Source organism: Gopherus flavomarginatus, chromosome 3 (genome assembly GCF_025201925.1).
Source record: "Gopherus flavomarginatus isolate rGopFla2 chromosome 3, rGopFla2.mat.asm, whole genome shotgun sequence".
Taxonomy (NCBI): domain Eukaryota; kingdom Metazoa; phylum Chordata; order Testudines; family Testudinidae; genus Gopherus; species Gopherus flavomarginatus.
This window is the reverse complement of record NC_066619.1, coordinates 161,175,959-161,200,116: the sequence shown is the minus strand read 5'-3', so window position 1 is coordinate 161,200,116 and position 24,158 is coordinate 161,175,959. Positions and strand designations below refer to the sequence as shown.

The 24,158-nt window shown below is 40.2% G+C and overlaps 1 protein-coding gene across 9 annotated transcripts in view; it reads right to left on the bottom strand.

Annotated features, from left to right (window-relative positions):
- Positions 1–24,158, bottom strand: part of PTPN13 (protein tyrosine phosphatase non-receptor type 13) — a 183,184-nt gene that overhangs the window by 42,976 nt on the left and 116,050 nt on the right. For 7 of the 9 annotated variants that reach the window (XM_050946769.1, XM_050946772.1, XM_050946774.1 and 4 more), the window contains exons 10-21: positions 18,785–19,007; positions 16,470–16,544; positions 16,187–16,361; positions 14,780–14,933; positions 14,496–14,634; positions 13,790–13,942; positions 12,040–12,222; positions 9,702–9,864; positions 5,234–5,651; positions 4,967–5,064; positions 3,025–3,078; positions 794–856 (exon numbers count right to left, since the gene is read on the bottom strand). In XM_050946769.1, coding sequence (XP_050802726.1) covers positions 794–856; positions 3,025–3,078; positions 4,967–5,064; positions 5,234–5,651; positions 9,702–9,864; positions 12,040–12,222; positions 13,790–13,942; positions 14,496–14,634; positions 14,780–14,933; positions 16,187–16,361; positions 16,470–16,544; positions 18,785–19,007 — 1,898 coding nt within the window. The remainder of the gene's footprint in view (positions 1–793; positions 857–3,024; positions 3,079–4,966; positions 5,065–5,233; positions 5,652–9,701; positions 9,865–12,039; positions 12,223–13,789; positions 13,943–14,495; positions 14,635–14,779; positions 14,934–16,186; positions 16,362–16,469; positions 16,545–18,784; positions 19,008–24,158) is intronic. The other 2 variants (XM_050946770.1, XM_050946779.1) reach the window with 1 other exon arrangement.

The following is a 24,158-nucleotide window of genomic DNA, read 5'->3' as shown; positions in this document are numbered from 1 at the left end:
ACTTGATTTTCTTCCAGCTGCCTCACACACACACACTTCTCCCACGTCTTAAGGTTGTCTTTAAGAGATTTGTTGCAATCTATGAGTTTAAAGCTCAAATATAAATAATGTTTCTTCTTGCTATTTTCCCCATTTGGATTTACACAGTGGTGATACACTGAATTTACAGAGCAACGGTCAAAAGGCCATTTCAAAGGACGTCACAAAGATGGGTCAGGTATAAAATTACTCTAATTTTTCATATGGGGACAATTTGCCCAAGATCACACGGCAGTCAGTAGCAGAGCAGGGGCTATAATCCAGTTCTTTTGTTTCTCATTCTTCTGCTTTAAACCATGAATTAATGTTCCCTCTCTGATGAAATTGTGTGTGATACAGGAGAGGAAAGGGAGTTCATAATGGCTTTGTCATTTTTTTTTAAATCTCACAACTGTCCATGTTACCTGGACACAGACACAAACCTGACAGCCCCATTTTAGAGCAATTTTTACTTGCATAATTTGGAATGGTATTGAGATGTCTTTCAGCAGGTTACTGGTTTACAAAACTAATGATGAAATTTAACTGATACAGAGCTTTTCAAAGGGATGTACAGATCATTATCTGCATTTGACAGACAAGGAAATGGAGACAGACTTGCCCAAGACCATTCATCAGAGCCAGGAATAGACTCTGGGTGCCCAAATTCCAAGTCCACTGGCCTACGCTGCCTTTCTCAACCATGTTTCCTCAGTGTGTGTGTGTGTGTCTGTCCATTCGTCCCCGACCGGATCACAAGGCTTTAGTAACTTACCTAAGCCATGTTTTTCATCTTTCTTCAGATTCACCAAGGTTATCTCCCTTTCTGGCAAGGACACTACAAACAAAGCAGAGCATAGAGTGTCTATTAAAAAGTCATCATCTAATAATAAAACATACTGATTGGGCATCTGCAAAGTGATGTGCCTTTTATGTTCATTTTACACCACTCTGTTTACAAGACTTGTCTTGTAACTCCAAATGGCACTATCGAGTTTGACAGGTCCAATCATGGACCTGCCTCAGATCAAGGGGCTGGACTTGATGACTTCTTGAGGTCCCTTCCAGCCCTACAGTTTGATGATTCTATTAGCTGCTCCTCCAAGCACTTTACAGCTGAAGTAAAATTCCATTCAATTCTCTCTTTTTTTTAAAACCAAACAAAATTACTCTGTTTCCTTCCTCCGTGTAAAAACCAGTCTTTAGGATATACTGTTTGGGGCTACAATCTTGCAAGCTCTCTGATTTTGCAATATACTGGCCCCATTCAGTGAAGCACTAAAGCATGTGCTTAAGTGTTGCACGAATAAGGAAAGACTTAAGCACATGTGGAAAGTTAAGCCTAGGGTAGGTGCTTTGCAGAATCAAAGCTATTGAAGTCAGTTGGGGATGTTTGTGGGACAGGTTTGCAGGAAGAGGCTCTAAGTTTCTTAACTCCAGCACACAGGGGTGAAGATTTCTTTCTTTGCATTTGCTGTAGTTTGATAAGTTAAGTTGCTTTAACCTTACAAGCTTTGAATACCCTCAGATTTTACCCATGTCATTCTCAAAGAGACCCTGTCAACTTGAAATAGGCCCCAACATTTAGATTCTGAAATATACTGTTTTTTGGGGAAAAAACCCTGTTCTGATACAAAATGCTGTTTTCCAGCTTTTTTAAAAAAAAAAAAGTTCCTGTACTTGTGCACAGGGTCACCTAGAGAGAAGTGCTCCCTTGCTTGCTTACCCAGCAGGCCGCAGAACAGAAGAGCTACTGTAGCACAGTCTCCCCCAACGAGACAAAGAGCAGCTGCAGGCACTGCCTCCTTGGCAGAGGGTAACATGAGCCATGTGCCCTGGTCCCACTCCACTCCATGATTCACCAGGAGACAGATCAGGAGTGGGGGGAGCTCTGCCATTGGGACATCTCCTGGGGAGAAGGGGGACAACCCTAACTCTTCCTCAAAACAGGAAGCCCAATGCCCTGTTGTGATAGGAGTGAGGAAAGCGGAACCGCCCCCACATGGGAGTGGAAGGAGAGAAAGAGAAGCATCTGTCAGAAGTGATGCTTCCCTACCACAAGAGGGATGTAGAAGGAACAGCCGGTGATGTCAGTGTAAGTGGTTGCTAAGGGGTGATTGGCCACGTGCCACACATCATGTTGGTATGTTTAGTGCCGGCAGCTAAATATTTGGCAAGTGCTGTGTGCATGGTGATGTGCAATATGTTGTGTTGTGTCATGTCATGGCTGTGTTTTTGGGAGGGGAGAGACTAGTCAAGGACTGGCTGGAGAAGAAATCACACTAGTGTCTGGGGGTGTTGTTTGGAAGGTGGATGGTAAGGGATTGGCTGGATGGGGTAGGGTAAGGTCAAAACACACAGTAGTATGGTGCAAATCAAACAAAAACAAGAAACAACAAGGTTATATTACACAACTGAAATGCATTTACTCATATTGGAATCACTAGTTAGGAGGCTGGGACAGATGCTATCATCACAATCTGTCCCTACAGATTGCATAGGGGCTTTTAGAGCACAGTATCAGCTCTGCGAGGTCACCGTACTGGTGCGTGTTAAGTAGGAAGTACCAAGACATGACAACAAACTGCCTTGGGAAACATATGAAAACAAGTCACCACTGGAGAAGGTCAAAAGAAACCAACAAAAAAAAAAAACAAAAAACACCCAAACACATCACAATTTGAAAAGAAACCAAGCAGCAGACCAAAGGGGAAAAAATGACTTCTAAAGAGCATGCTTTTTAAGGTGACAGCATCCCTACAAATCTCAAACAACATAGGCTGCTTACTGACTATATTTGGCTGTGACTCTTCTGGAAAATCTCGCAAGAAAGTGAGTCAACATCAGCTGTTAGAAGTTGAATTTTAAAAAGTAAAGGGCACCCATCCCATTATCTGAAGAAGGTATCTGATAAGATGACAAAAGTGACAAGGGTAGTCAAGGGGGCAGTAAAAGCACAAGGCACATATGTTTAAATATCATAAAGAGATTTTATTAGAAACCTACCATTTTCTTTCAGTGGCGCTGATGGAGGATTTCCAGAACTATTCTTGCTAATACCTGGGATGTAAATGCAACTATTAGAGATTTAACTAACAATATTTCAACCTTCTTAATAAAACTACAGTGCTTCTTGGTAATGTCTATATACAGTGTGTGCAAAAGTTGATCCATGCTATTACATTACTTATTCATACTCAACATGGGTAAAGCCGGAGGTTTTGATTTAGCAAAATTAAATTACAGGTGCATCTCAGTCCTGTTTCAAAGTTTAGAGCGGCAGTGGGTTGGAGAAAAGGAGGATTCAGTAAAGAATTGAGGGTTTCTGAGGCTATTCTCAACTTCATATAAAAAGTTAACATTAAAAAAAACTATCAATAAAAATAAAGGCTAAAACTACTAACATTACACAATATATACGCTTAACCAATTCATGTACACTGGACACAGGAAAATTCCTCTCTCTGTGGGTCGATAAGAAATACGACACAAAAAAAACTGTCCAGGTTGAATTTTTCACTGAATTTTGAATCTCCAAATGTACATTTAGAGAATTTTTAAGTCCTCATTCATATTCATAGATTGAAACTGCCATATTTAAATTGTCATCTCTTTGTACTCTTAAAATATCCCTAGCAATACATAATCCAGGCATAACCCAATGGTTTCCTTTTATTTTTTTAAGTGTCTCTGAGGTTTAGAAAGTTATGCATAGCCTTGCTCCCTGTAATTCTTCATTAGCAATGCTATGCTAATACAAACCAAACAATTTTTCTGACTTATGTTCTCACTTCTTTTCTCCACTCTCAATCAGAAAACAATTACTAAGAAACTGCTGGAGTTAAATGATGATCCTCAGCTGGTATCTATATACCAACAGACTTGTGTCAAGGAATACACTTTCTATGGAGGTTTTAATTTGAAGATGATATTGCTGTGCTACAGAGAGCAGCAGGAGAGTGACAGAGAACTCCACAACCACTTCCACTTAAAAATTGGAAACATTTAATTCTAAGTACTCTATCCCCTGTTAACATATTGCTTTAGATCCCTGTCTTGCCAAGGTCATGCATAGGACACTTATTACTGTGCAGAATCCCACTCAAGACAATTGGACTGTGCAAGAGCATCTGTATTTGTGCCCTAAACCTTTTGCAGAATGGTGGAGTAAGATTATGTCTGTTAGTTACAGGCCCACAGAAGGATAAGGGTCCTCCAACCACCTGCTACAGCAGTTCTTTTAGCTCAGTTATTAGAGGTCTGTGTTTCTATCGCTGAAGAAACAGGCTTATAATCGTAGCATCATGTGCGTGTGTGCATGCTGGTGTGAGCGTGTGTGTACACACACAAACACTGATCACGTGTATCTTTTTAGAACTTCATAATTGCTCAAAATAACTATTTAAAGATATAGCATGAACATCACTGTAGCAAGAATCCTAGTTATTCAGGATTCCTGTTATCGGGGGTAATGGAGACTGAGGGAAGTCTGTAGATACTGCTCGGAGATACAGGAAAATAGCCAGTTCATGCCCAACTGAGCCCATCTCCAAGAAATCAACCTTTTCTCCAAAGAACACTGCAAATGTGCTGGGGAGGTGGGATGGAAAGGCAGGCCGGTGATAAAGACAAAAATACACAGAGGAACTGATGTTCCCAAATGACAGAATTGGGAAGAGTTCTTTGGAACTTCACTCACTATTTGCACATAGGTTTGTTACTTTGATAAAAAGGGGATTTTTTTTTATTTGTTAAAACATTTTGATTTTAAAAAGAAAAACCAAAACACAACCAACAAAAATCCTTATGTAAAAGCAACACAAGCCAGTAGCAAACAGTTCCTTAGCAGAACCCTAAAGCAAGCTGATACCCTGCACATTAATGCCTTACATCAGAGAATACTCTAGAGTTTAGTTAGCAAATAAAATAATACTTTTTCCGTGCTGACCTACAACATAAGCTTGACCAGTATCTTCAATGGATGATGAGTCTGATTCATTTTTCTTCCTTTCAAGGCTTCTATTTAAACCTGCAAGAGATTTTGAACTAAACAGGATGGGGAAAGAAATGGAAGGCGGGAGGGAGGGAGAGGGGAGAAGTCAATGTAATAAAATAATAGTATAAATAATAAATGTGGTAGAAATGAAAACTGATGTAAAAATGTAGCTGCACCGCGTAAAAAGATAAAGCTCTGGGAAGCGAGAGTGATTCTTACTTGTTCACTTTCATTGCTCCAGCCATTGACCCAGCATCAGATTTTGGTGTCTGTTGTAAGATTCTTCCTATCAGCTCCTCCATTCTCCGTGGGGAGGAATCCACAGTGGTGATGACATTTTTCCGATGGGGGTAAATAGAGATCTGGCTCTGACTCAGATCATGAAATGATTTGCTCATGGCTCTGGGTCTTTCCTCCCATGAAGCTTTCTCATTCTTCTCTTTGGAGCAGCCAGGAAGTGGTTGAAAAAGTGACAGCTCAGAGCAAGAGAGTCTCTTCAGAATTTCAGCTTGAACTGACAAAGGTCGGAGCTTGTTCAACGTACTGCTGGCCAGACTACCTGTACTGATTGCATGTCCCATGTTAAATCCTTTACCAGACTCAGCATGAAGGTTCAGACTCCTAAATGATGCTTTCTCTGCAAGGAAACAGGACTGATTTACACGAATTATAATCCTGAAGTACACGTTTTCTTTTAATTTAACATCTGCTAGTGTGATATATTTAAAACTAGTGGACATGGGGCATTTTTTAACTGTAGCTTTTTTAGTATAAGTGGATTGTATGTACGACTAACATGGGCTGGAATATCTAGCTCAGAGAGAATGGCTTGGATTTAATAACAGTACGCTGACCTTGGCTTAGTCTATGCTTGAGTCAATTCCACAAAACCTCACACTATTTCTCCTGAATTTCACTAGATGACTGAGATCTGCACTGCCATCAGTGCACAAGAGTTTTAACACAGTGTTGGTTGAAATCCCCTCAAAGGCCTAGCTAAGTATCCATGAGTTTAGATGTCTATTCAAAACTCTACTCAACATTTCTGGGATTTCTCCTCTTCAAAACCTCCCAATAAGTCTCCATATATCTTTCCCCATCAGGCTTCTCACCATCCCTCAGCTTTATCCTTGAAAATCCTTTGACTCTTTTCTAACTGACTCTGGCACTTTGCCCCTCCTCCCAGTAATCATTCAGCTAATCCTTGGATTTTCCAATCTTCCTATAACTGGTTCCACTACCACTGAAGTCCCTCTTGCAGGGTCCAGCAGGTTTGGAGGTGTGCCATTGCAATCAGGTTTTTCACTCTTTGGGATATCCTCAGTTGGAGAAGCCCCAAAGTGCTTTGACATAGAACACAACACACGTGTTGCTTGGAGCCCAGCAGTGCTCTGTGGACAGTGCTGATTCCTGTAACAGGAATCTGTCAGTAAGGGGGGAGACCACTGAGGACTGGAAGCTAGGCAGAAAGAGAACAGTTAAATAAAGTCAGCTGATCAGAGCCCATTATAGACCCGAAAGTTCTGGATTCAATTCAGAAGACAGACTGAGATTCACCCATCCTTAATTTACATATGCCGCTACAGTTCATGTCCACAGATGGGAAATAAGATGCTTACGAACAGAGAGAAACTTAGCTCATACGATTCCAACTCTGCACGATTTGATGGGAAAACCTTGTTTCTCAACTGATACAGTACACTCATTAAATATTACTATTGAAGTACTGTGGTCATCATTTAAAGTCTATTTGGCAACAGTTACCACACAACAGTGGTATCCGAGATACCACACTTTCGTCTGATTCTTACAACATGAAGTAACTGATAGTAATTTAGCATTCTCTATACAAAGTATGCAGACATCAAGGAAAGATTTATTTAGCCAAGGCACAACTGGCAAGTTTTTAAAGAGAACCACTGTGCACATACATTTTTCTTAAAATGGTCTGGTACCTGCTGCTCCAAGATCTCCCCTAGTGTTTATTCCGCATTTTGGTAGATCTCCTTGGAGAAGAACTATTCAAATAGCTACAAACTTCACATCATGTCCTCTCATTCTGCCAGCCCGGTGTAGGTCTTTCCAAAAATCCTGCTAAGACTCTTAAATGCTTACACGCGCCTTAATCAAGACTTCTGTCTCTCTTTTCCCCTAGGCTAAATGTACTCAACTGCTTGATGTCTTTCCTTATAAGACTGACTTAATCCTTAACTAATCTGTGCAGCCCTGCTATGCACTCTTTCAAGAATTTGAATCTCCAATCTTTAAATTTGTGCCCAGTACGGTACTCAATATTTCAAGTGTACTCTTACGAAGGTTACGTAAAAGAAACCATTAGGTCTCAATTTATAAAAAATCTTCCTTCTTATGCATCGTCAGACCTTGTTAGCTGCCTTTTTATTTTTGGCAGCCATCACACACTGAACTCTTTCCTTAGATGCTATCGTCTCCCCCAACTTTCTCAGCAAGAATGCTGTTCAAAGGATTTTGTGTTCTCCAAAAGCATGATCTCACATTTACACTAAAATCTCATGCACTCTAGTCTTCTGCTCACCTCCTGCAGCAAGTGAATAATGGTCACAGTATGCTACACTCCTCTCAATTGTGTGTCACTTCTCAAATCTATCAATAAATCAACTGTTTTAATAGCAAACTGCAACTGGTGGTTATAGCATTAAGCCTTGAGGAAACCCACTTGCACCCATCATCCGGGGGCAGTGTGTGTGTGTCCTTTTTTATTCTTATTCTTCATACAAATTAGCTGGTTGCAATTAATTTAGCAAGGTCAAGTATGATGCCAGCACCCTTTATCTTACTATTTTCCCATCAGATACTTCATCAAATACTTTGCTAAAACCAAGATACATGTCAACTGCTCTCCTTTTAGACATCATACACTGTACTTCCAAGAAATGGGTCAAAGTCTCATTCAAATCCTTATTTAACCTCCCAGCTGCCCATGCCCATGGAACACTGTCTAATGAGTTAGTATCATCTATTAGAGTTAGTATCATCTCTTGTTAATTTATACTATTAACTCTTCCCCACAACTAAGGACGTACACTTTTTATTATAGGCACCTTGTGTTGTTATTATAGTCACCCATGTCTCTTTCTCTCCCATTCTGTTGAGTTCTACATCCACCCGTTAGGTCTTGTTCCCTATTTAGATTGTAAGGTCTTTGGGACAGGGACTCTTAGCTTATGTTTGTACCGACCCCAGCATACTGGAGAGGAGATCCTGATGGAAGACTCTGTGCATCCCGGCTATATGAGGAATATTATTATTAATAATAATACTGCACTACTTTGTTTATTTACATTGTGGTTCTTTCATTCACTTTAAACTGTATGTTGCGTAACATCTCTCTACAACTTTTTGGATATTACTGTATACATTCTTCTATTAATTCTGTAGGGAATACAGGCTAGGAAATCACTTTAAAGGAGTCTACCAAAACACACTAATAGTTCCATTGTGAAATTGTGGAGGAAAGCATGCTTTCCCCCCTACATTAGTTCCATTTTTGAACAAATGGAATTCTCTTGGAAACTTAATTTACTTCTTGCTCAGAAATGATGGATGAACTCCCAGGCCTCTGAATTCGCAGAAGGCTGCTGTGCACATAAGCAAAACAAATCTATTAGTCTCCAGACTCCCAAAACAAAACACAAGCTGTGTGTGTAAAAGTCACTGAGTCTCGCTGGGCAAGAAAGCCTTGCATGCAATGTCTTCTGTGCTTTTTAGAATAAACTGACATTGAGTTAGAATATGGCTCAAAGGACTTGAGTCATTTTGTTCCATTTCTTTATGCTAAATGGTCTGCAGTGTCTGATAGAACAGAAAAGCTGTACAGTTGCCACGGTCAATTCTCTTTCATTGGAGATAAGCATTTCTACAGCAAGGGGGCCAGACTCTAATCTCAGTTAGACCAGTGTAAATCTGGAGTGCAGCAATTGGCTGTATAGGGGAGATGTCTCTGCAGACTGACTGAAATGTAAAACGAAGTAAGAATGAACAAAACACACTGAAAAAAATACCACCTTGAGGGCTCTGTAAAAAGCCAGCGGATCAACCAGGCTGCATTCCAGGTAGAACTCAAATAAACATTGCTTATCTATTTCAAGGAGGAAGGCACTGTTCAATCCAATTTAAGTTACTAATCTACAAAGGAATCTTTTTCTTGTATCTTAGCCACTCACATTAAGATTAATTGGCAACTACTTTCTGAAGGAACCAACTCACAATGAGACAGTACTTTTTTTGATGGTTGATTATAAGTTTCAATTAGTATATAGATTAGATACCCCACTGCTTAAGAGATGTGGTGTTATGAACTGCTTCCCCTCCCGTTTGCATTCACGTGGAGCACCTCTGCACAGATCAGAGTTGTGGCAACTACTGAAATTGCTCAAATGAAAAAGCAGTAATAGGAAGGTATTTTTAGCTTTCTTTTACACAAACGTAGTGGCCGAAGCAAGGAGAGCCAGCATCATGTGACCAGCCAACTCTCTTCAGATCACAGCTTGAAAACTGCTGACCTACTATACTTTCCTTAGGATATAGATCCTCCAAATGTAGCAGTACATGTACAGGACTCAATGGAAGTACTACAGTACTGGCACCATTTTTTTTCATATAAATATACACAGCTATCGTTCTTAACAAAGAAAACCACAGTCCCTACCAATGTCCTGAGTGTCTTGGTTGCTCTGTCTGGCTCTCATCTGTAGCTGGAATTTGTGCTGCGAAGAGCAGAGGTGCAGTAGGTATTGGCAAGTCTTACTAGTGTCAGTTTGGAATGCATGCTTTATACCATCTGACACATTCTGCAGAGTTATTTTCTTTTTCTGTAAGATGAAAAATACGTAATAAAAATGTTGCTGTTTTTTAGCCTTGAGAGACTATAACATGTTTCTGTGCAAACAGGTGTCAGGAAATAAGGCTTACTAAAGCAAACTGCATTAACTGGATGAATTTTTAACATATACACAATTGTATCCATTTTAAAATAATGTTAGATTTACACAGTGACATTTCTGCATCAAAAACAACTATATAGTATCTCAACCAGCCCCAATCATATTTAATTCATTGCTTACTGTTGGATCAGCAACAAACTAACAGTAGCAGTTTCTACCTGAATTTGTAGTGTGGAATTCTGAAAAAGCCCCTAAGGGAATTACAAACCCATCTGCCATTGAAAGTCCATGGAAGCTGGGTACCTAAATCCCTTTGGTAATTATGAAAATCTTAGCTAGTGTCACAGGCCTTATCTTCACTACAAAAAAAAAAAAGATGTGCTCTTAACTTGAGTTAACTCACTTGAGATAAAACTTTAGTGAAGGCAAAACAGTTTGTAGTTTTCACAGAAGTTAGTAGGTTGCCTTAAAGACTTCTCTTCTTTGTCTGTTGAAAGACTAGTGCTTGAAATTCCAAACCTATCAACACTTACTTAACTGGTTAGATCATCTGAAAGTGTGCCGACTGAGGGTGGTGTTTGCTAATATTGTCCTGATTAAGCATCAGCTATTGCCATTCATTATTATTTAGCTAAATTGCTCCTGGAAACATCATAACCATAAAGCAGCATAAGTGGCTTTCCTAACTGTGGGCTGGTCTACACTACGGGGGAAAATCGATCTCAGATACGCAACTTCAGCTACGTGAATAATGTAGCTGAAGTCGAAGTATCTAAGATCGAATTACTCACCGTCCTCACAGCGCGGGATCGATGTCTGCGGCTCCCCATGTCGACTCTGCAACTCCGTTGGGGATGGTGGAGTTCCGGAATCGATATAAGCGCGTTCGGGGATTGATATGTCGCGTCTAGATGAGACGCAATATATCGATCCCCGAGGAATCGATTGCTACCCGCCGATATGGCGGGTAGTGTAGACGTAGCCTGTGTGAAGTACAGTGTATTTGTCACTCAGCCCACTACCTTGAAATTCTTTCTCTAGCTCCACTCAGCAGGCTGTACCGCATCTCACACACACTCTGGGAGGAGTGCCTATGGCCATAACAAGTGAGCAGGCTTTCTCCCTGCCTTTATTTGGAGTGCAGGGAAACAATGCTCCCTGGGAACAAGGTGTTGCTTGTAAAGCGCTAAGTGAGCCCAGGGCTACCTTCAGAGTGAGGAAGGGGAACTTGCCATTCCAACCCTGAAGATCCTGTTGCCAGCTGCGTTGGGGTGGGGTTACAAGTGCTCTCCTCCCTTACCTGGCAAACCCTGGAGGACAGAGATGAGTCAGCCAGAAAACAATGGAAGGGAAAGGAACAGATCCCTAAGTGGTATTTCAGGGCCGTAAGTAAGATGGTTGGGAAAAGTTGTGGGGAGGGTGTTTATGGGGCCTTTGGGAGAACTGAGGTGCTGGGCAGATTAGAGGGATACAGGAACAGTAGTGTGTTGGAGCTGGGTGGTGAGATGGGAGTTATGGGAGTAATTGAGGTTTGGGGGACCACAGGGCATTGGAGTTAGGAGGAGCTATGCTAGGAACTCAGATGGCACTGGAAGCTAAAGGGAGAGAGCAGTGGCTGGGGAGTGAGCTGAAACAGGTTTGGAGGGGAGACACAAATGAGGGGGCGGGGATGAGCTGCATGTGGGGGAGTAGAGAGAAGGGGCTGATCACAACAGGTGATGGAATCTGAGGCAGCAGAGGGCACCTGCAGGTGAAGGATAAACATGCAGAGATGGGTCCCAGAGTGGGGAAGTTAAACAGAAAAAAGGTGAGATTGGAAGGCAGGGAGTAGGGAGCAAATCTCAAAATTCACAAGAAAAGAAGGTGGCAAAAACCCTTCAGGCCCCTGAGCTGTGCTGAGTTTGGCGCTCTTGTGACATATAAGCCTATAAACTCAGAACCTTAAACAGCAGAACCCACGAGTCAACCCCATGGAAGTGGAACTCCAGCTCCACAAAAGACATTCACAGATCACACTGCAAAATGCCATATATATATATATATATATATACACACACACACAAATAATGAACATAAAGCTAAAAACCAGATATACAGACGTACGCTAAAGGATATTTTCTTTGTTTCTCTCCATGGGAAGCGAAGTACGGGTGTGCGGATTCCATTGTGAACTTCGAAAATAAGAACTCCCTTGGAACACACTCCCAGCAGGATTCCAGTTTGGGATTTCTTCTCAGGCAACACCCGATGAAAATGAACGCCATATTCCGTCAGCCTCTGGCACATCTACATAGAGGCACGTTTGTGAGACTATGAAGTTAAGGATGTTAGAAAAATCTACAGGGATACTGACAAGTTAAAAAAATCATATGGTCACACTTTACATTGAGGTTTGATTCACAGAGGATTTATAGATGTTATAAACATGTTACAGATATGTGCCGTATGTGTGGTAGATAGTTATGAGTACATCAGTAGAAGGTGTTATAAATGGCTATAAGCTATGGTAATATGCAATCTATAATAATTAACCAACTGGTTATTAAAAAATTATTAAAGATTTATTAAACTGTTTACAAGTGGAATACTAATACAAAGTTTTAAAAGTCACATTTACTCTTATTTATGTTTCTAACACTGCTCTGGATTATTTGAAGTGAGGTGGAGCCAAATCTTCACACCCCACTGGAGTCTTTAAAGTTTGAAGAAGTCTGTCTCTCTCCAACTTTAGGTTAAACAAATCCTGTGATTATGAGAGAATTTGGGCAAACATCTAAAGATCTGTATGCGGATCAAGGACATGAATCTTCTCTCATATGCTTGACTGAATGCAACCCGGAAAGCCCTCTGCTATAATTTTAATCCTTCCTGATGACAGATAACTTCCCAAAATATGACAGTCCTGAATTAAGAGCTCCCATCACATCCTATTTTCCTAAACTGCATGCAGATCAAATTTTGTTACTGTTTTTTTTCTGTCTGCAGTTTTCAGTGACACTTTCTAATGTTAAATGTTTGTCTTGCCTATTTTCCTCTATCCAATAGTGTACTGGTGTATTGTAAGACTACTGAACATTCATTTAGGAGTCAATACTGTTCCTATTGAAGTCAATTATGAAACACTGATCCATTTCAATGATGCAGGACTGGGCCCATATAGCAGAAGTAGCAGTGAATTGTGTAGTTAAGTTTCCAAAATTGTTTCCTTTCTAAACTATCATAAAATATGCAGATAGCTGTATTCAATCTGTCATCGGTCAAAGACAGATTAATGTGTATGTTAATATGTACTACTAGCTAGCTTAAAGGTGATTTGCAAAGGAAAGGAAAGAAAAAAATTAGAGTTAAATGCCTGTGAAATATTCAATGCTTTCTGATTCACTGAAGGTGTCCTGAAAGACACTATACTCTAAGATATCCTAGACATGGATAGTATGAGTTGCAATAAGACTTTGGTTATTTGCGATATCACGATCTGGGAAACCTTCAGTCAACAAATTAGGACAAAGGTGATTTCAGAGAGAGGGAAATATATAAACTAAGAGCTTCCTTTATAATCGTACGATGATCAGATTATTTAATATCTGACAATATTTTCATAATGCACCCAGTGAAACAGCTGAAGGAAGAACATTAAAGGCTTTTCTCCATCATGTACAATTTCCTTTCCTCCCTTTTAATAATTGTATCTTTTAAATGGATCCTCTTAATTTGTGCCCTTTGCCAACGCTGTTTAAGAGTAACTATTTTCCTTTGGTCTCCATTTCAATTCCAGGATTTTTATCTATCCCATGCTCCTTGTACAGGGAATCTCACAAGAACACAGGAGAACTCAAGAGATGTTACGACTTACCTTCAAAAATTCCATCTCTGTTTCTTTCTCAGAAGCACCCAAGTAAGTGCTATGCAGTTTGGGCAGCTCCTCTTTGACATAGGATAGGTCTAGTTTCTCCATCACTCTAGCTGGTAGGTAATGTTCTAGTCTAAAATAGGACATGCCATGCACCTATAAAGTGAAGCATTTTTATTCTTCATATGTTATTATAAGAACAACAATCTTTCGTGTGTGTCTCTGTTTGTAAAGATGGGCTTCAGCTAAAACCGTGGATCTGAACTTTCAGACTGAGTGCGGGGAAGGAGCTCAGATTCTGAACCCAGAGCTAGAGCTAAATGTCATTTTTGGCCCTTCTCTCTATTCTACTATTTACTAAGACACTGGGTTTGAGTTAACATCCATTAAATGACCAAATTACAATGCTGTATCCAAACCCCCACAAACACTGGAAGGACAATGGGTTCAACATTCAGATTCATATCTGAATTCTATGGCACAGGTTCAACATTCAGACCTGAAATTCTATGGCTGAGGTCCATCTCTACATGAAAGCACATCTGTGTTCTCTCTCCACTAGACTTCAAACAGCATAACAATCACAAACAGCAGATCAATTGAGTTCCCAAAGAACTGGAACATATTCAGCCCCGAACTATATCACAGAGCAAGTGCAGTAATTGAATAGCACAAATAGCAGTTGTCCATAGATGAATGTACATCCTACCTCAGTCTGGTAATCTCCATACTCAGCCTGGAGGGCCAGGGATGCTAGCAGTAAAGCTGTCTCGTCATCACAGTGCATCCTTTCCTCTAGGAGATCTTTCCGTAGCTGTAGATAATACTGGTGACATGTCAGAGTGTGCCTGGAGGAAAAACAACACACAATATTGCTCCTTTCAGCAATGCTTCTAACATTGTGCACATATAACCAGAGGAGGTGGGAGGAATTTAAAGATGGGGAAGGACCCTATTAAGAGGATGATGAAAAAATAATGTTCAGCTACTCACTGTATAAGACTGACATCATCCACGAAAAACTTAACGCGAAAAAACAAAGTGAAGTTGATTGTGGCTTTGCTCTTTTTTTTGGGTTCCTCCTTCCATCCTTCCGGAGCAACTTTAGTTAGTTTTAAGTCAGGATCAACAAAGAAAAATTCGTTGTCTGTAACATGGGTAAGAGGAAAGCATTTTCATAAACAGACACTTTCTCTGGCTGCAGAATTAAGATCAGCTTTACAATTTTGCAGTTTATTCTTGATGGTTAATATTCTATCAACTAGCAGAGAATTATAATGCACAATAAAATGAGCTGAATGAATGGCTCAGTGGTTAGTAAGGAGAAAAAGTATTTCACCATTTAAAACTCAACCCAGGATGTAGAGACAAATATTTCTGTTTGTGATGGATATATGATGGCCTACATGAAATGAGTTTGAGGTCTTAATCCATTTCCTTGTGGCCAGAAAACTACATTACCAAACCTAACACCCCTCGTATGAGCTGGAAAATTTCAGCTTGCTCCCTAGCTTAAATGTACAGAAGAGACTATAATAAGTAAAAGCCTTAACACACTGAATAGAACTGGTTGGAACCCTGAATTGCTGTTCTGTGGGAAATTCCAAAAGTTAAAATAATCATTCCGAATAAGCATTCCACAGAGCGGGAACTCCAAAATTTCAGTTGGAAAAAAATTCTAAACAATATTTCACTTTCTGTACATGTTTCCCAGACTCCCCAAGCTATCTGGAACCTGCCAGTCCACAAGGTGGGGAGACAGGCAGCTTGGGGAGTCAGAAGCCTAGAAGTCCCTTGGCAACTTTATAGACTTCTGTCAATTTTGGCAACATCAATTTTCTGAATCAGCATTTTCCTGTGGAAAGATCTTCTGCTGGAAAATTTCTGATCAGCTCTTATACTGAATCACTAAGGGCCCAGTGCTGCCACCTGTATATTGACTAATACCTCTCTACACAAGTGGCCTTACTGATGTCAGTGGGAATACTTGCATAGTAAGGTTCTGCTAAGAAAGAGTAATGTTAGCAAAAGTATTTTGTAACAGAGTATTTTGATCAGACCCAAAACCATCTCCAAGAGGTCCCTGTTGACCAGAAACATACGAAGTGAAAAACGACTTGGAGGAGGGAAGAAAATGCAAAGTAACAAAGATAAAGGGCCGCCCTGATTCTCTTATTGTTATTCAAGTTGTGCAATACCATACTAATTTAAGCAAATGGATCTGTTCATGAAGCAAGGTAAGGGTGGCAAAGCCTGACCCTAAATTAACGGATTTATCATAAATGATTACTCTGGTCTCCCATCCATCTCAAATTTTCCTTTGCCTGTCTCCAACACAGTATACTTAGCCAACTCGAGTAACTGTACACCTCCCCAGTTAAATTAAAACATTGTTCTTACCTTTTAGGCTAGCCAAGCCAAACAAGTGATGCTCCACTAAACCAACATGGGCTACCACCATATCAAAAACATCTTTGCAAATAGTTTTGGTATCACAGGTCAGCTCCAGCCTCTGCCCACTTAAAAGCATTATGTTTACTTTCCGCCTGGTATCCTCATTCTTCCCTTTCTTAGTCTGCATTTTGTGAAATAAAGTATCAGACCAGTCACATGTGTCATAAAGATGTATTAATGGTTTAATATATTCCTACTACAGCTTGCTGCTGAATAGACCATTTCTTACCAGGATTGACTTTGGTAGATCCAAGGAGATGAATGGCTCAATGGTCATTTTCACAAACTCAGGGCCAAAGAAATTCTGCAAATCACAAAAGTCTGAATTAACTCTTTGTGTTTCTAAAGCCAGAGACTGAGAAGTAATTAATTCTTAAAAGGTGAACTGGAAAGTTGAAATGAACACTGATTAAAACCCAGAAGTGTACACTGAATTGTTCCCAGCAACCTGGTTAGTTGGAAGAATTCAACTGTGTCCATGTGACCTAAGTTACGTTGGCTGTTATGGCAAAAATATTTCCCCCACAACATTATTTATATATTTCAATATTACACACAGCTAATTTATTCCTACGCACAAGAGTGAACCTGCTGCCATATCATCTTCAGATGGCTGTGCCTGATGTCCAGATGTTTGGGAATCTGACATTCTCTGACACAGTTAAAATCTTCAACAGTCCCATTCCACCAGTGACGTGCATCATTTATAGGCTTAGTTTTATTAAACCATCCTTTGGTTAGACTAAAAAAAACCCCAACAACCTACACTCGCAGACTCACGAGCTCATAAAAAACCCTGATGCAACCTAAGACTCTGATCCTGAAATGCTGTTCTGCACAGGTTGACCCCTGAGCCAGAGTGAATCCTCACAGAAGCAAATGAGGCTCTGCATGCACTCAAAGATCTACCTTGTGCAGACCAGCCTGCAGGACTGGGATGTAAGTGTCATCATTGCAGGAGTTTCAAAAACACAACAGAATCCGGCTTATAGTTAAGTAAACTAAATAACTTTACCTGAGTTCAAAGCTACACAAAGTTCTCAGTCCAAGAAGTTATTAAAGGAGGACACTGGTTAACTTCACTACTTCTAGAATATGCCTACTTCCCTATTCTCTTTAGGAAGTCACACAGGGGTTTGTCCTTTGAGGGGAGATGGAAATACCTGGAGGCCTGAGGTTTTACCTGCTAATATATAATATTCTCTGGAAGTATTTAATACAAATGCCTACGTGGTAGCTCATTTAGAAAAGCAAAGAATTTGTGCAGTTTAGATCCTAGATGAACTACTTAGTGAAGTGCTGTGGGCCAAAGAGAGACACAGAGGGGACATTATCCTGGGTCACGAACAGGAGCTGGGATGGTCGAAGAGCAGTTTTATTTTTTTAAGCTGATACAGTTCAGGGCACGCAGTATCAGAGGGCCTCAGACTGACTCCTCCTAGCATCAGGCACTCTATTTGCATGTCTGAGTCTCCTTCTCTCCTCCAACCCTCAGACCCTGCCTACGTTTCAACATGGCAGGGGAAGGGCCTGAGCTCAGGAGGAGAAAGAGAAACTTGTACAGAGACTCAGTAGGGGGCTGGCCTATGGCTGTGTGCCCCAGACCTCTCTTCTCCTCGGTAGGCACCCTCTTATAACCTGCTAGGGATAGAGAGAACCAAACTCTGTTACAAGGGGAGAAGTTGCTGTTGCTTTCAGGTCATCCTCCCTGGTGAGGGACAGGGGAAAAGATTTCCTAGGCCCACTGGGGAAAATGAGAATCTGCAGAATGATTAGAGTGAGCGAGAGAAGCATGTATGGGGTGAAGATGAGATTCAATTAACAGGTGATAGAGAACCAACAGAGAAAATGGATTCCAGAACCCGACAGGTAGTGGCCCTCTTTAGTTCCACTATTTAGTTCCCCATTTAGTCCCAGCATTCAGAGAGATTAACTAGAAAGAAGCATTTATCACCGTTATAAATCATGAATGATAACTGGCGGGGGTGGGGGTGGGGGGAGAGGCGTTAGGGGACCGAGGGGAGGAACTGTAATTAAGATTGGCATGACTGAGACCCTGCTGTTGTCAAAGCCAGACACAGGTGTCCTAAGACATTTGCTTAATGATCTCTGTGCTGTTCGAACACATAGCATATGGAATGCCCATGAAAACGATTGAAAAAAGCAGAGCATACCAGGACAGTAGGAATGAACAACCCCTAATAAATTGCTTGTAGCGCTATTTGGCAGTGAAGTAGTGAACAGCTGTGACATTTAAGTGGGGAAGATTTGTTTTTTAACATCCCATTAAGCTAAATAGGTCTCTTGATGCTGTTTTAGGATGCATGGGTACAGAATCCGCAAGGCTTACACGAGGGCTTTCCTTCCAATCAGAAAAACCAGCTAACATTATATTTATTTTGTGAATGGCAGCTTCGATTCTGGACAAACAGAAGTGACTTTGGAACCCTAAACACCATAGACTTGAATTTCAGTCTTCAAAATAAGTTGAGTCAATGTGTCACCAAAATGAATATTAGGAGTGCAAATGTGCTAAAATGTTACCCTCAGTTTTCTTTGGGTCATGGCTGTTTCCAACGCTATCTCTCTCAGAGGGTCTCTAGTGATGTCCAGCATTGACGTCCTACCCAGGTCTCCTGGGTAGAGGCTTAGTCGAGACTGCCTAAGAGCCATTCTAGCCTGCAACTGTATCATTTCCTCTTCTTGACGCTTTAACATTATTTCTTGGCTTATCAGGTTGCTTTCAGGTGCTGCTTCATACTGCCTACTTAGTTGGAGGAGAGGAAAAAAATACAGTTATGATTAAAATACAGTTAAGAACTAAGACACCATGGTGATGGGTACAGAGTAAGAACCTAGATGAGACAAAGCGGGAAATCTAGTGTAATTATTTTTTGTGACATTTATTTATTCAGCAACTGAGGAGTTAAGGCAGAATATTCCCAGACTGAAACAGCCTACAGCAATATATTAATATGGAAAATACCAGGAATACTGCAAGTTTCCACCACTGTTTGTCATTTATTGTATGGGAATAAATGTGCAATTGTAGTCTCTCTACCAAAAACACAATGCCACCAAAAAAAACCAAACAACGAATCTATAGCTGGAAAAAACCTAAGAGTGTTCTGAAAAAGATCAGACCTCTCTTTCCAGCAAGAGGACTGGATAAGTATGTTTTAAAGTCTGGCATTCAAAAGTACCCGGAATGCATAAACTAGACAACATTTAACAGCCTTACATAATACTTTCAACTATATTTCTGTAGCAAGTCTCTATTAATTACTTAGATGGGACAGTAAGACAAAAAACATATTTGCCTGAATCAGATACAGTTTAAAACATTCAGCATCCAGATTCCTGTAAAACGTTGCATTTTAACATTGCTCACTCTGCTGGAAAGGGAGATCTTGTCTTTTAAAAGCTGATAAGTCAATTTTGCCCTTTTGTTGGCTTTTGGTAATGTCCATATAACGAAGAGTCTGGGGGGGAAGCCATTTCTCCAAAGTGGTATTTGTGAAAGACTCAATGCCTCCCACCTATCATTTGAGGGCAGAGAAAGCTCTGAATCAAGTACTCTAGCCATCCAATGAGCCTGCCAGGAAAAAGAGGAAAGAACTACTTTTCTTAAGCCAAGAAACAAAAACAAACCACTCAAAACATAAAAACAAAACAAGAACAAACAAAGTCATTGCACAAAGGACAAATATAATTTTTTGCGCAAAAGCTATTTTCAAAACTTCTTTATACATCAAAAAAGGGCACAAATATACTTGATTTCTTCTCTTTTGCAGACTCCTTACTCAAAAGGAATCAAATGTGTGTGGTATATATCCTTGGGACCCATAGCCAAGATATTTCCATTAGTGAAAAGCACCCCACCTGCTCCCTCTGGGAAGGCGAAGTCCTGTAGCAGATAAGAAGTCTGCTGGGACTGGTCTCTGCATGGGTGCACATGAATGAGGCAGGGCACACCGGAGCATTTCCCTCCAAATGTACGTCTACACTGAAAATTAAGGTGTAATTGTAGTGCAGGTAGGCAAATCTAGCTAGCACAGGTAACAATAGTAGTAAAGATATAATGGTAGAGGCTTCAGCACTGATTGGCTGCCCCAGTACAAGGACTGGGGTAGCCAGGGACCCTGTTTATATACTTGGGTTGCTAGCCCATGCAGCTGCGTCTTCTCTACTATCTCACTCATGCTAGCTGGATTAAAGCTAGCACCGGTTTAACTACCCGCACTACAATTACATCTTACACCTGCGCTGCAGACATACCCCAAGAGAGCTCCCTGAGGCACACTGCCTCCTGATGCTCTTGCTGGGGCACCAACCAATCTCTTGGATGTCATAATTTCACTCATTCTCCAGTCCTGCAAGCAGTTCCTAGCCAAAACAGGGAAGCCAAGATCTGATGTTCCTGATGTTAAACACATACGAAAAGGGGGGAGACCCTTCAAATACCCACACTCACTCTCTCCTCTTCAGGCTATCTTTACAGATCATAAAGCAAATAAAAAGTATGCTCACAACATCTTTTTTTTTAATCTTTGACAATCATCTTTAAATTTGAAGGGATGGAGGAGGTCAGAGAGCTTTGTATACTTCTAAAGAAACTCTTGTTAGCTTACATGTATGTCAATTGTGACCAAATACTAGGGTGATGGGTATCATAGAAATAAATCATCTTAACAGTTACATACCACAACGAATTATGAATTCAGATAATTACACCTTTGTGAAACTGTAGTTAAGGTTTTCCATTATTATTTATTACTATCAAGGGTAAACATATGTCATAAAATAGTCTTTCACATTAAAATCTGATTTACAGCCTTCGAAGGCAAGAAAAGAATATTGTTGAATATATTTAGACTTAAAAATTTATTGTTAGATCTAAAAAGCAGACAAATTTAGAACAGAAAAAACAGCTAAGCAGATGGTATATGTTACGGGAAAGTGTGTGTGTGTATATATGTATCTGTGTGTACATATATATATATGCGTACATACATACACACACACACACTTTTCCATAACAGTGATTCTAATGAACAAAATGCTAAGAATACGGCAACTATGTCTACATAAAATCTGGATATTCTGTTAAATCTGCTTCACATTGGACATTAACTGGCATAGAAAATACTCACAACAAATTGCTTAAGATACTAGTGTGTTTCTTTAAATGGAGGCTTGGGTGAAAAACTGAGTAATTACAGAAAAAGCTATTTACTTAATCACCTAATCTGCAGCTTCTATTATATTGTTTCCCCACCCATATCTCCATGCTTTGCTCCATCCTACAGCAGACCTAAGTGAATATTCATGCAGGATCAAGTAATGATATAAGGCTTCAGTCCCACAAAAACTTACATACATGCTTATCTTTACATACAGAGTAGATCCCTGCTGTGAAACTATTAAAGTAGTTCCCCATTCCTGCTGTGGAACTATTCACAGTGGACAAAGTTAAGTATGTGTATAAGCCTGGGTAGGATCAAGGTTAAAGGTTGGGCTTTGGCTGAGATAAGCCACATTTTGAACACGAGTATCTCTAGAGTTAGCAAGTGAGATATGAAAATACGAGATAAATTTCAATAGGCTATATCAGGAATTGTTTGCCACTCAAATTGCAAAATGACTTTTGAATAATATATCTACACTATGGTCACTAATATTATTATTTGGAAAAAATATATATACCTATGTATTCATTTATTTTTGAGGTATAGCCTGTGCATAATACACTTAAGCAGACCCATCACATTTTTATTAAAGGTTTGTTTGCTTTTTACATTTAAAGCTTGGAGGTATATTGGGCAAATGCAACACCTGGGCAGATGCAGCTGACTTAACTGTTAAGGTAAATGAACTACAAATAGAGGATCCTAGCTTTGCAATGATTTACATAGGGAGCCAGCATGATTCAGCAGATAGGTCACCAGAAGGGCATTTCCCTTCCATTAAATGGAGAGGATTCCTGCTGCTGACCAACTTTTGTAAAGAATGTTGAGATGTACAGCTCTTTTTAAGGGCCAAATATTATGATTGTGCCAAAAATCCTCTGCTGCACTACAACGCTGTACAACCGCATGGCCTACCCCTAGGGCCATAATGTCAGCCTGGATTTGCAGTTACAACCTTTTGTTTCTTGGTCCATGAACTGAAGTCAGATCTCAATGAGTTACTTATTAAGAGTGCTGGTGGATGACAAGTCAAGTGGCAGATCAATTCCTATAACAGTGGGAAATGAGTTAACTCATCACCCAATGTACGTACCAAGAAATTACCAGGTATTGGATCAGAGAAGGAAGCTAGGGAAAGGGATGAATTAGGTCATATCTAACGAACTGTGCAGCAGAAGGATCAAGAGCAGGACTGACTGAGATAAGACATACTGAGAGGGATAGAGCTGGAAATGGAAACCTATCAGCTATTTAGAAAGGAAAGGCAGCAGTGGGAGAGGGAGTAGATCTGTATCGACTGCTGCCCCTGGAAAAAGAAAGGAAGTAGAAATAAAGAAGAAAAGAGGAAAATAGACACAAAGGAAGAATATACATTGCTATGGTACTGACACCATTCCAAGAGGCTTAGACAGAGGACACTAGCAATACCCATCACAGATCACAAAAAGGATTACAAATATTCTTAAGTAGTTGAAATGTCTGTGGTTTCTGCTAGCTTTTTACTAGACCGGCCCAGGTGAACAGCACACTTTTGATAGGCTGAAGGTTCTGAACAATGTTACCAATCTTCTGACACACTCTATATATTTCTATTATCCCAAGTTCTGCACCTATTACAAACCTGCTCTTTTATAATGGTTGTTGCAAGTATAATTAAGCAGGCTGCCCTTAAGGGTATGCTACAAGAGCAGTGAATTTTATGAACAAGATACAGAGATTTGTGTTTGTATAGAGATTATCTCTGAATAGTGTCAATCAAAACAAAGAAATGTACCATCAAATGCTAAAGGGACCACTATGCCATAACTACTCATATACACTGCACAGTACCCTGAACTCACAGGACAAAGAAAGAACTAGCAAGTACGTGCAAGATTCCAGCCAACTGGACATTTTTCATGGATGGATGAATAGGGCAGAGTTGATTTACAACCCAAAGTAGGGAACAGCATCTTGAAAAAATTAAAACCTGGCAGTTTGCTCTCCTTAGAGGTGTGTGTACGCGGGGGGCCAGGGAGGTGGGGTGGGGTTTTTGCGGTACTGAAATGTACTTCAGTAGCTGTAAATTTCCATAATACGAGAAAGTGCATCTGAACTCTGAGAAGTGTTTTTGTAAAAATGGCACCTTCTTACTTCACAGATCTGCTCTCTGAGCTGTACTGTAAGGGCTCTCTTCAATGTCAATAAGAAATTATGGCTACTTTTTACACTTGTAAGTGCTGCGAAGTCCATACATCTATTGGAGAGTGAACTTTTTTCTATTCTGCCTCATACAATCAATAGTAATGTTAACAAAGCTTCTACAGCAGGATCAAATTCTGCTCTGGGTTTTATCTGTGCAGCTCCACTGTTTTCAGTGGGGCTTCTAAGTTACAACTGAGAGCAAACTGTGGTTTCAAAATCTTTATACTTGAAGAATCCAGTTTGACTTTCAGACCTCAGATGCATTTGCTGGGCTGGCAGTTAGAAAAGCCATGTCTGAACTTGGGAAGCGAGAAAGATTATGGAAATCATTAAAAACAATAAACGTTGTACCCAACATTGCCCTTTTTGAGTACTTTTTCAGAGCAAAACAGCACTTCAAGTAAAAGTAGAAAAAGATGGGCCCAAACAAACTCTGGAGCCAAATATCACTGAACCTAAGATCAGAACAGCTCTGAACTTTGCAGCTCAACTCATCTTAAGCAAAACAAGTGATTTGCATTTTCAAAGCAATATTTTCCCCTCTA